The sequence below is a fragment of the Terrapene carolina genome, unplaced genomic scaffold (assembly GCF_002925995.2).
Source record: "Terrapene carolina triunguis isolate 2854851 unplaced genomic scaffold, T_m_triunguis-2.0 Scaffold347, whole genome shotgun sequence".
Lineage (NCBI taxonomy): Eukaryota > Metazoa > Chordata > Testudines > Emydidae > Terrapene > Terrapene triunguis.
The window spans coordinates 1,810-14,771 of NW_020664698.1; the positions used below are offsets into that span (position 1 = coordinate 1,810).

At 45.8% G+C, this 12,962-nt stretch overlaps 1 protein-coding gene across 1 annotated transcript in view; it reads left to right on the top strand.

Annotated features, from left to right (window-relative positions):
* Positions 1–4,347: 4,347 nt before the first annotated feature.
* Positions 4,348–12,962, top strand: part of LOC112114023 (scavenger receptor cysteine-rich type 1 protein M130-like) — a gene marked incomplete at its 5' end in the record, with an annotated part of 208,992 nt that continues 200,377 nt past the window's right edge. Inside the window, one exon of the mRNA XM_029912881.1 lies at positions 4,348–4,416. Coding sequence (XP_029768741.1) covers positions 4,348–4,416 — 69 coding nt within the window. The remainder of the gene's footprint in view (positions 4,417–12,962) is intronic.

Below are 12,962 nucleotides of genomic sequence, written 5' to 3' on the forward strand. Positions count from 1 at the left end.
TGTGGCATTCTGAATGTTTGAGTACTTGACTTTACAAATTTAACTTCCTTTTAGCTATGTGAAAGTTACTAGTGACCCCCCCTTAACAGCTAGCAGCCTTTATGTCAACCAGTGACCATTAGGGGGAAGCAGACACCTCAAGTACACAGTAGCCTGAACTTTTCAACTGTCTTCCCTTTCAAGGCCTTGAGGTAGTTGGAGCTGGTCCCAAACTGGTTTTCACTGACCAGATAGCAAAAGCACAGGTCTGATAACCACCAATCAAGTGTTAACACGGCAAGGGCTTTTGTCTGAATGTGTATAAAGGATCTGTAAAATGTGTGTAAGACAGAGTTTTTGTACCAAGGTGCAAGGCTCTCCTTTCTTCTGCAGAATAAAGCAACTCTTCCTTATCCCTGTCTGGCTGTTATTGGCTCTCAGCTAGGTGGACCCGATATTTCGGTAACAGCTACATAGGTTCATAGATTTTAAGGGCCGAAGGAAGCATTAGATTATATAGTCTGGCCTCCTGGGTAACAGGCTACAGAATTTAATCCAGTTACTCCTGAACTGACCCCAATAATTTTTGTTTGGCTAAAGCACATCTTTGAGAAAGGCATCCAGTCTTCATCTAAATACTTCAGGAGGTGAATAATCTTCTGCTTCCCTCTTCAGTTTGTTCCAATGGTTAATCGCCCTCACTATGAAAAATGTATGACTTACTTTGAATATGACTTTATCTGGCTTTAACTTTCAGCCATTTGTTCTTGTTTTGCCTTTCTCCACTAGAATAAGGAGGCCTCCACTACCAGAGTTTTGTCCCTGCACAAGTACTTATACAGTAAAGTACTTATACATTATAATCATGTCACTTCTTGGTCTTCTTTTTTGAAAATAAACAGACGGAGCTCCTGGAATCTCTCGCTGCAAGTCACATTTTCAAGTCCTCAAATCATCTTTGTGGTCTTCTCTGCACCCTTTCCATTTTTTTTTAAATATCCTTCTTAAAATGTGGACAGCACAGCTGGATGCAGTATCGGTCTCACCATGCTGTAAACAGAGGTAAAATCATGTCCCTGGTCAGAAATTATCCAACAAAATGGAGCTTCATTGGAAAATGCTGGTTTGTTGAACTCAACATTTCCCATGAAAGTGAGTCGGGTGCAATGAACTTTCTCCAGATCACAGGCAGGTTGTGGCAGAAACCTGAATGGTTAAGTGCCAGCTCGCCTGGGGAGCTCCAGCCAGCCCTGCCATGCAGACTGCCTTGGGGCCAGGTACCCCAGTCTTCTCAGATCAGCTGCTCTGCGATAGCTGCACCATGTAGACTGCCCCAGCACCAGAGACCCTGGTGTTCTATAATCTGCATCTCCTGGGCAACCCTGCCATGGAGAAGGGAGTCCCAGCTTTAACCAGGGCTCAGCTCGCAGCTCCACAGCAGGGAATTTAGAAATCCTGGGATGGGATCCCAATTCCTAGGATCTGCGGTTCTGAGGCAGCCCTGCGTTGCAGACTGCCCCAGACTGGGGACCCCAGAGCTTCCAGACTCCCAGGCCAGTGGGCTATTTGGGACACCAGCTGGCCCAGAAGTCTGGAAGCCCGGGGTCCCCAGTCCAAGGCAGTCTGCATGGTGAGGTTTCCGAAGAGCCACAGTCCCTGGGAGCCCCAGCAGCAGCTGAGAGAAATGGACATTTTTGTTTTTCTCTTAGCACTGGTGAAATTGACAAGAATGTCAGTGTCACTCAGCATCTGCAGGTGTCCCTGGGAGCAAATTTCATGTAGGATACTCCGTACATTGGTCTTTCCAGAAAAATTTTTTGAGAGGATTTCTGGTTCACAGGAAGTTTTGAAATAGCGAAATTTCCTGTGATCTGGAAATCCTGCGTTTCAGCCAGCTCTTCTCACTGCTCCCCTGTTTAAACCTCCAAGGATCACCTCAGCCTTTCCACAGCATCTCCCTGGGAGCTCTAGTTCAGGTGCTTGTCCACTATGACCCCTGCTAAGACCATGGGAGATATCTGTATTTTTATGTATATTATGTGCACCTCTGTTTCTTTTATTGCTGTTTTACCATTTCCTACCAGGGTTCAAAGAGTAACTCCTGCTGGAGCTCCCTACATGTCCCAGCAAGGCAGACAGTGGCTACAGAGAACCCAGTCACTGGTACTTAACTGACTATACAGGTGTCAAGGCCTTTCAGCTTTTGCCTCTGACCAAGCTGGGCACAACCCCCCTAGCTTGGGAGAGGGGAAGGAACCTTCAAGTTGGCAAATTAAACAAAGAGCTTGGGAACTATCAAAAGGGGAGCCCTGATGAATAGAGAGGGAGAGGCAGGGTCTGCAGGGAAGGAGATTGAACCCAGTCCCCAAAAGCAGGGGTACCTGGGATAGGTTGGGACAGCCCAGGTTTTGAGGGAAATGCTGAGGATTAGGTAAGACATATTCTTGTTGGTCTTTAGTTGCTTTAACACTTTTCTCTCTGGTCACTGTGTTCCAATGGATACATAAATAATATCACTCTCCTGGGCCTGGTACTAGTCAATATTTTCATTAATGATTTGGATGGTGGAGTAGAGAATAAACTCATCAAATGTGTGGATGACACAAACCTGGGAGGGGTCACAAGCTCTTTGGATGAGAGTATTAGAATTCATAATGACCTTGATACATTGGAGAATTGGTTTGAAATCAGTAAATTAAAATTCAGTAAAGACAAGTACAAAGTACTAGACTTCGGAAGGAAAAATCAAATGCAAAAAATCCAAAGTGGGGAATAACTGACTAGGCAGCAGTACTGCAGAAAATGTTCTATGGTTATATTGGATCACTGAGTGAAATGGGTGATGCTGTTTTGAAAACAGGAAATATCATTCTGGATTTAATTAACAGAATTGTCCTATGTAAGACAGAGGAGGTAATTGTCCTGCTGTACTCAGCACTGGTGAGGCCTCAGCTGGAGCACTGTGTCCAGTTTTGGGCTCTCTCTCTCCGATGGGTAGGACAAGAAGTAATCCACTTAGATTGCAGCAACGGAGAGTCAGATCAGATATGAGGAAAAACTTTCCAACTATAAGGATAGTTAAGTACTGGAACAAGGTACCAAGGGAGGTTGCGGAATCCCCATCATTGGTGACTTTTAAGAACCAGTTAGACAAACATCTATCAGGGATGGACTAGGTATACTTAAACCTATCTTGGTGTGGGGGGATGGACTAGCTGACTTTGTGAGGTTCCTTCCAGTCCTCCATTTCTATTTATTCTAAGATTTTATAAGCTATTCAGGCCCGCTGATTTTTAAAAAAGTTTTCCCTTTTCCCTAGTAGATACTGTTTAACATCCTTCTTAGTTACCAGTGGACTGCAGACTGGTTCACCCTCTTCACATAGTATGAATACACAACCTGCTTCTATCCAAAACCAGAACACCTCTGCCTTATTTGCTTATAAACTATTTTACCATCTCCATTTGTAATGGGCCTACACCTTTGTTAGGATTTGTTTGTTTGTTTTTGCTCCTAATATATTTTTAAAAATTCTCATTATTCTTTTTAGCCCTGCCAAACATGGATTTTCCCCTTTAGCTTTAGCTTCCCTTATCAATTTTCTACATTTTTAACTTCTAATGTATATTGATTGCTATTGAATTCCCCTCTTCCCATTTGTTGTACATTGTATTTTTTTTTTATTTCTAATTGGTGCCTGCACTGCCCCACTGCACCAGGACTGGCTTTTGGCCAAAGTTCTAAGGCATGGAACACCTAACTCCCTAAGGCTACTTTGTAATTTTCATCCTTCATTGGCTTTCTAGGACACATTGAGCTCCAGCTGGTTGGAGGGGACAGTGCCTGCTCAGGACGTGTGGAAGTAAGACATGGAGACACCTGGGCTACAATCTGTGATGCACACTTTGATCTCAAAGCTGCCAGTGTTATCTGTAATGGACTACAGTGTGGAACAGCTCTGTCTATCCCAGGAGGAGCTCATTTCAGAGAAGGACATGGACCAAACAGGACTGAGGAATTCCAGTGTGTCGGGAATGAGACACATCTTGTGTACTGTCCCAGGATATCACCTGTGATTCAGACGTGCTCACATGCAAATAATGCTAGTGTCATATGCTCACGTAAGAATTTGGCTCAATGTCTCTAAAATCCCAGTGCTGTGTATTCTACAGTAGGGTGCAGCAATAAAAAGATCTCACTCTGTAGGGAGCTGGGATAATAGAGCTGCTCTCAGCTTCTCGTAAAACCTAAACAATTCAACATAATGGGCATAGTTCAATCCCCCCGACTTTCCTTTTCTTTTCTTTATTATTTAATATAAAATATCTTAAATGCTCCCTCTCTAAACCCCTTCTCTCTTCTCCCCAGGGCTCACAGGTTTCCGGCTGGTGAACGGCAGCTCAGAGTGCTCAGGGAGGGTGGAGATCCAGGTTCTTGGTACCTGGGGAACCCTCTGTGACTCACGCTGGGATTTACCAGATGCCAACGTTCTCTGTCATCAGTTCGACTGTGGATTCGCTGTATCAGCCCCAGGAGGAAGGTTTTTTGGGAAGGGAAATGGCTCTGTCTGGCCAGACACATTTCACTGTAATGGGAATGAGCCTCATTTATGGCATTGCCCTGTTACTGCCCTGGGTGTCTCTCAGTGCTCTCACGACAATGATGCCAGTGTGGTTTGTTCAGGTAAGTGTAATGCTGGATTAATGACACCTGCCCCTCAGTGTGTGACACTGACCCCAGAGCAGGGGAACCTCAAGGCACAGCAAGGGGAGGGGGAGCTAGATTCTAACACATGTATAATAATAATTAAACTATTACAAGTAAAAGTAAAATAAATATTATCACAAACGAATAGTTATGACCTAGGAAAGCCCTGGATTCTCCAGGAAGAGTTGCAGCAAAGATGTGCTTATGCAGGGCAGTAAAGCAGGGACAGAATTTGTCCTTAAGGTTTCATAAATGTCACCAATTCGCTGTTCCCATCCTTCTTCAAATCATTACTCTGAAAGTTACTGGGGGAGCGGCCCCCTATATGGAGGTTGCTTCACACATTCTATTATAAAATATTCTCTCCACCTTCTGGAGAAGCCCTCGTGCCTTCATTGCTTGCAGCCGGCCTTTGCAATTCAGCAAGTAGTTAGTGCTGGGGCCAGGAAAGTGCCTCCCCTTACTTCAGTGAAATTCCTTCCATTTTGGCTGCACTATAAACTGCTGAAAATAAGGATTTCCCTTCTCTCACGTGAGTTCCTGAGGATATTTTTGGTAGCACAACCCAAAGAATGTAGCACTTGCTTTCACTTAAAAAAAAACAACAACACACCTATCCAGTTGAAAAAGTTCAGAAGTGTTTTTCCTGCTTTCTGATACTTTTTTACTTTTATTCAAAGTTTTTACAGTGGGAAAAACTGGGGAAAAAATAAAAAGGGAGAGAAATGGGGAGAACCTATAAATTGTAAAATGGAAATGGAAAACTGAATTTTTGTTTCCAGAAGTTGAAATGAAACAACATTTTAGTTAGAATCTGAACAATAATCCTCATTCTGTTTTTAAAGGTTAAAATCTTGGTTCTGCTTCAGAAATCCAGAGAAAAACTGAAATACTGCATTTGAAATACTTCACAGGAAAAAATTTGGAGTTTTCAACCAGCTCTAATATTTACCTTACATACAAAGAAAGAAAAAAACAGAGAGAGAAAGAGAGAGAAAAGGATAATGTTATTTAGTGAAAGTCAAATACTCAAAATTTAGGAAATACCAGCGGTAAGGTTGTCTGTACATGGCTAATTCTCCTGCCCCCTTATGCAGAAACATTATGATACAGTCTAATTGCAGGCACACATACTATTTGTGCCACACAGCTCCTGCATCATTGACTGCACTGGGTGGATGGTGCCCATGGTAACATTTTCAAAAGCACCAAGTGTTTTAGGGACTTAACTTCCATTTTCATAAGTCACTTAGGAGCCCCAGTACTATGGAGACTTCAGCATCTCTTTGCCTAAGTCCCATTTGCAAAAGAGACTTAGGCTCCTGGTCACTTAAGCGCTTTTGAAAGTTTTACCTGGGGTGATTAAAGCCAAAGTTTCCAAAGTCTCCACTAACTTGGGTTGGTTGCGCACCAACCTGAGACCCCCCAGGGCCTGATTCTGTAGCACTTGATGTGTTGAAAGTACTGTCCAGACATTAGTTGATCCTCACAAAGCTCCTGGGCAGTAGGTGGGTATTATTATCACCTCCATTTTACAGATGGTGAAAGTGAGGGTATGTGAGGCCTTGCTCAGGTCACTCAAAACTGTCAGACACGGTTACTGCTCTGCCTCAGCAAGTGAGAGCTTTGCTGCTGCTCAGCTATTGTCAGCTCCTTGCCACACCAGCTCGCCTGCCCGGCTAGCAACTCCTCAGGATGCTGCCAGTCCAAACCTCGCCTTACCGGGAACCGTCAGTGAACCCCAGTGCCCGAGTTCCCCAGAGACGTCATTCGGCCGCGGTCAGTCCCTCTCACTGGGTACTCACAGAAGTTATCAAGTGTACTGCCTCCAAAGAGACACCAGCCTGCTAGTTTGGCTCAGGATTTTACCTTCAGTTCCGTACACAGCACCGCGGTGGTTTTGTAATAAAACTAGAGTGAGTCTATTAACAAAGAACAGATATTTAAGGAAGAATAATTAACAATGGAAGACACAGGCATAGTAACAAGTAAAACAAAACATGCTTGCTAGTGACTAAAACTTAACTCCAGCAAGTTACAGTCTCTGTCTAAGCAGATTTCTCCCCTAGAGTCAGTTCCAGCTACTCTTGGGTTCCAGGCTAAGAGGATCCACTTTGCATGAGCTCAAAGGGCGCTGCTCCCCTTTGACCCTGAGGTGATGGATAACAAAATGTCTTTCTGCCTCCGCTCATCTTCCCAAAGTTCATTCACCCTGTTTGAAGAGGCAGGAAGGCTTCCTTGGGGTGCAGCCTCCATCCCCCATCAAGATTGTTAAGTGGTCATCGTCCCCCACTTGCTTGCTTGATGGCTTTGTTTACCTTACATGTAAATAGACATTTCTTTGTCTTTGCTCTCACCTTGATTAATTTACAATGGAGACACAGTCGAGCCAGTGAAACAACAGCCCTTTATTTAGGACAGCTGGGTTTAAGCACACATTTTAGAAACATATTTCCAGCACACATCTATCATTCTTTAAACCTCACCCATTCATAGGGTTGCCAGGCATCCGGTTTTTGACTGGAACGTCCAGTCGAAAAGGAACCCTGCGGCTCCAGCACCGCTGACCAGGCCGTTAAACGTCCAGTCGGTGGCGCAGCGGGGCTAAGGCAGGCTTCCTGCCTGCCCTGACGCTGTGCAGCTCCCAGAAGTGACTGGCATGTCCCTGCAGCCCATAGGTGCAGGGGCAGACAGGGAGGCTCCATGCACTGCCCCCATCCCAAGTGCCAGCTCTGCAGCTCCCATTGGCCGGGAACTGCAGCCAATGGGAGTTGCTGAGGCAGGCAGGGCACACCACACAGAGCCACTTGGCAGTGCCTTTGCCTAGTGGCCAGACATGCCGGTCGCTTCCAGGAGCAGCACGGAACCAGGGCAGGAAGGGAGCCTACCTTAGCCCCACTGCCTCACCGATCAGGAGCCACCTGAGGTAAGTGCCGCTTGACCAGAGCCCGCACCCCAAACCCGCACATGCACCCCAACCTCCTGCCCCTGGTCAGAACCCCCTCCTGCACCCTAATTGCCTCCCAGACCTCACCCTCCACCCCCACCCCAACCCAATCCCCTGCCCCAGCCCTGGGCTCCCTTCTGCACCCTAATTCCCTCCCAGACCCCACACCCCAACCCTCTGCCTGCGCCCCAAATCCCCTCCCACACCTCAACCCCCGACTCCAGTCCTGAGCTCCCTCCTGCACCTAAACTCCCTCTTGGAGTCCACACCCCAATCTCCTACCCAAGCCTTGGACCCCATCCCGCACCCAAACTCCCTCCCAGAGCCCACACCCACACCTGCACCTCTACTCCCTGCCCCAGGCCTCAGTCCGCTCCTGCACTCAAACCCCCTCCTGGAGCCTGCACCCCAAACCACCTCCCACACTCCAAACCCCTCATCCCCAGCCCCACCCCAGATTCCGCACCCCCAACTAGAGCCCTCACTCCCTCCCACACCCCAACCACCTACTCCAGCCCAGTGAAAGTGAGTGAGAGTGGGGGAGAGTGAGCGATGGGGGAAGAGGGGCTGGAGTGAGTGGGGGCGGGGTCTCATAGAAGGGGAGGGCAGGGCAAAGGTGTTCAGTTTTGTGCAATTGAAAAGTTGGCAACCCTACCTGTTCATGCACCACACAACAATATTAATGACCAGCATACCAGTTTGTATAATACCTTACACAACACCTTTTAGATGCACATTTTGACACCTGTGAGTTGGGGCAATGAGCGTGTCAGGCCAGAAGAGAGGTGTGGTATGGAGTTAGGGTTGCCATTGGGGGACTCCCTGGGCCACAGGTATGTTTACACTTTTTGCTGGGCATGTCATTTTCAGCTCAAGGACACTGGTTTGCCTGATGTCTTTGTTTACCTTACATGTAAATGGCATTTTCTTTGCTTTGCTCTCAACTTAATTAATTTACATTGGAGACACAGTCAAGCCAGCGAAACAACAGCCCTTTGTTTAGGACAGTTGGGCTTAGGCACACATCTATCGTTCTTTAAACCTCACCCGTTCATGCACCACACAACAATATGAATGACCAGCATGATAGCAGTTTGCATGACACCTTACGCAACACCTTTTAGATGCAGATTTTAACACCTGTGAGTTGGGGCAATGAGCGTGTCAGGCCAGAAGAGAGTTGTGGTATGGAGTGCGCTCTGAGGGTTGGCACTGGGGAACTCCCTGGGCCACAGGTACGTCTACACTCCGTGCTGGGCATGTAATTCCCAGCTCAAGGGGACTGGCAGGCTAAAAATAGAGTGCAGCTGAGTGCCTAGCATCACTCAGGATATGCTAACAAGCCCCTCTGGCCAGTTGGGTGTTACAATCCTTAGAGCACCCTGCACTTAGGGCTGGTCCACACTACCCGCCTAATTCGGCGGGTAGAGATCGATCTTCTGGGATCGATTTATCGCGTCTCATCTGGACGCGATAGATCGATCCCAGAAGCACTCCCCCGTCGACTGCGGAACTCCTGCTCGCCGAGAGGAGGAAGCGCTGTCAACGGGGGAGCCTGCCTGCGCCGCTTGGACCCGAAGTAGGTACTTTTAGTTCAATAAAGGAAACGTCGACTTCAGCTACGCTATTCTCGTAGCTGAAGTTGCGTTTCCTATATCGATCCCCCGCCCCAGTGTGGACCAGCCCTTAGAGATTAAAAAAAAAAGACCTTCTGCAGAGGTTACTCCTTTTAACCCTGTGATACACATCAATCACTGTGTTAATACCCTCTTAGTTAGAAACTTTCCATAATTTCTTGCACACTCTGTATTATTTCTAGTGTATAACAGGGAGTGCTATTCAGTGTATTTCCCATCTCTCCTGAGCCCAGGTCGCTCTGAATCGCTCAGACTGCTGAATGGAGAGAGCCGGTGCGATGGGAGAGTTGAGATTTCCCTCCGTGGTGTGTGGAGCAGAGTGCTGGATGATCAGTGGGACATGAACGATGCCAGTGTGGTGTGCAGGCAGCTCCAGTGCGGAGTCACTGAGAAAGCTTATAACCCCCCAAAGTCTGAGCGAGGAACGGGCCCTGTGGGGCTCAGAAGGGTCCAGTGTGCAGGAAACGAGACTAATCTGACGCTCTGCATCATCTCCACATCTGAGGCAGAGCAGCCAGGAATTGCTGAGGATGTCGGCGTCGTTTGCTCAGGTGACTTACTATGACATCTTGCAAACTTCCTGTCCTTGTTCAGTTGGAACACGATCCATCCTAGGACCTGTAAACACCTCACCTTGTGCTGTGATCTCATCAGATCTTGAAAATATGTAGCTCTGAGGTTCAAACTGTGACCCATTTATTGTAAAAATATAGTATTACGTGCAGAGAAAAGCACAGCCACAGAATAGATTAATGCACTGCAGCAACCTCTTTGTCTGTCTGTCTTGCGTTTTTAATCAAAACTTTTTCAGATGTAAAACTGTTTCCATGTTAAGTGAATTTTCATAAACATTTTTTTATTTTCACTGAACATTGTCAGGGTTACAGGGTTAGCTGCACCTCTCTCCCCTTTCTGGTGTCTCTGAGTGCACCCACATCAGGCCTTGGCCCACTTGCCCTGGCCTGTCTTGGGGTGGAATCTTGAGATTGTTCCTCTGTCAGGCCTGGCCTGGTTACACTACCCTGTGCAAACCAACCGTTTAGCACCCTGCAGGTCTGACTGGGTTTCAGGCACCAGCATTTCTTCCCCTGGGCAACTTGTGTCCCGTGATAGTGACCTACAGCGTACTCAGAACAAAGCACTTTATTCAGCAGCTGGAACAACATATTAGTGCAATAGGGGGTTTAAAACAAAGAAACACCCCATACTTGTGCTGCAGCTAATCTAATCTCTGCTTCACTGCAAATTAAGTGAGCTGGGCTTTCCTGGGGAGTAACAGGAAAAGAACAGAATGAGCCTGCGTTCTTGTAAGAACCAAGCTCATGAGACCCAGCTGGGCTCAGTTTGTCTGCCCCATTCTGCTCCCCTTTCTCTGTGAAGTTGCTTTTTCTGGAAGTCCCCACCCGCCCTGTGTGTGTCTGGGCTCAATTACCATATTGCTCAGTGGTCTGTGTTACAGGGCCAGGTGAAGTCTTCCTTCTGCCTCAGACTAGTTTTTCGGGTTGGCCAGCCAGGCCATCTACGAGAACATCCCCATGATGATTGCTCCATTGTCCCGCAATCAGCCCCATCCAGCTTTAATGGCCGGCAGCCACTGGTCTTGTGACAATACCCACTTGTGGGACAGAGCTGCCTGTTCCCGCTGACACTGTGACACCATCTTAAAAGTCAAATCCATAAATCACAGTTCAGGGTACACAGCAGTAACATCTACCCTACCCCATATGCATGAATCAAAGTTTGGGGTACACAGCAGTAACCTCTATCCTGCCCTCTACCCTTCCTCCACCTTTGCCATAAAAAGAATCAGGTGGTTTTTTTTTTATTTATTTTTTTAATAATAATGGAAAATTCTTACAATGAAAAATATTGATTTCCATCCAAACATTTGTTGGCCAGAAGAGATAATTTTCTGAGCAGGTCATTAAATACGTAAATACAGTGGCTTCTTAATCTTAAACTCTTCAATAATGGGGTGTCCAGAATCAAAAAAGAAAAGAGGGGGAGGCAATGTGGCCTATTTCATAGAGCACTGGAACAGGACTCAGGAGACTTGGGGTCTCCTCCCAGCTCTGCCACTCATCTGCTGGTGACCTCCAACAAGTCATTCATCTCAACGTGCCTCAGTTTCCCCATCTGTAACATGGGGATAATGACACTGACCTCCTTTGTAGAGTGCTTTGAGACCTACCGATGAACTGTGCCATATCAGAATTAGATTCTTATTATTATTAGCAGGAAAATGAAGTCATATATAACCATATATCTCTTGGCAATTAAGTAAAACTAATTGTTATAAAGTGGTATTGTTATGTCCTAAACTTAAGGGTACATACTGTAATTTTGCTTCACTGAAAAGAAAAAGGAATTGAGGATTCTATGATGATATTTTTATTGCTATTGATTGTACATCACTATTGTAACAGATTGCTATAGACATAAAAACTACTTGTAAAAATTGTTTTAAGAACATGAGAAGCAGGAAGCCTGCCAAACAGACTGTGGGGCCACTAGATGGCAAAGGTTTTAAAGGACCACTCAAGGAAGACAAGGCCATTTTAAGAAGCTAAAGGAATTCTTTGCATCAGCCTTCACTGCAGACTATGTGGGGGAGATCCCCACATCAGAGCTATTGTTTTGGGTGACAAATCTAAAGTACGGTCAAAACTGACATGTAATAAGACAACATTTTAGACAAATTGATAAACTTAACAGTAATAAGCCACCAGGACCAGATGTTATTCACCCAAGTGTCCTGAAGGAACTCAAATATGAAATTGCAGAACTACTAACTGTAGTATGTAACCTATCACTGAAATCACCTTCTGTATCAGATGACAGTAAGGTAGCTAATGTAACGCTGATTTTTAAAAAGGGCTCTGGAGGAGATCCTGGTAGTTACAGGCCGATGACCCTACCGTCAGCACCAGGCAAGCTGGTATAAACTACAGTAAAAAACCAAATTACCAGACCCGTAGATAAACATGATTTGATGGGGAAGAGTCAAAACAGCTTTTGTAAAGGGAAGTCATGCCTCTCCAGTCTATTAGAATTCTCTGAGGGAGTCACAAACATGTGTATAAGGGTGATCCAGTTGATACAGTGTACTTGGGATTTCAGAAAACCTTTGACAGGGTCCCTCATTGAGGCTCTGAAGGAAGTTAAGCAGCCATAGGGTAGGTAAGAGGGAAGGTCCTCTCATGGATCAGTAACTGGTTGAAATATTGGAAACAAAGGGTAGGAATAAATGGTCAGTTTTTGCAATGGAGAGACATGAACAGCGGGTCCCCCAAGGATCTGTACTGGTGCCTGTGCTCTTTAACGTATTCATAAATGATCTGGAAAAGGGTGTGAACAGTGAAGAGGCAAAGTTTGTAGATGATACAATTTTATTCAAGATAGTTAAGTGCAAAGCAGGCTATGAGGGGTTACAGAGGGATCTCACAATACTGCGTGACTGGCCAACAAAATGGCAGGTGAAGTTCAGTGTTGATAAGTGCAAACCAAAGCACATTGGAAAAAATAATCCTACATATATGATGATGGATTCTAAATTAGCTGTTACCACCAAAGAAAGAGATCTTGGAGTCACTGTGGATAATTCTCTGAAAACTGCTGCTCAATGTTTAGCAATGATCAAAAGGGTTAACAGTATATTAGGAACTATTAGGAAAGGGATAGAAAATTAGACA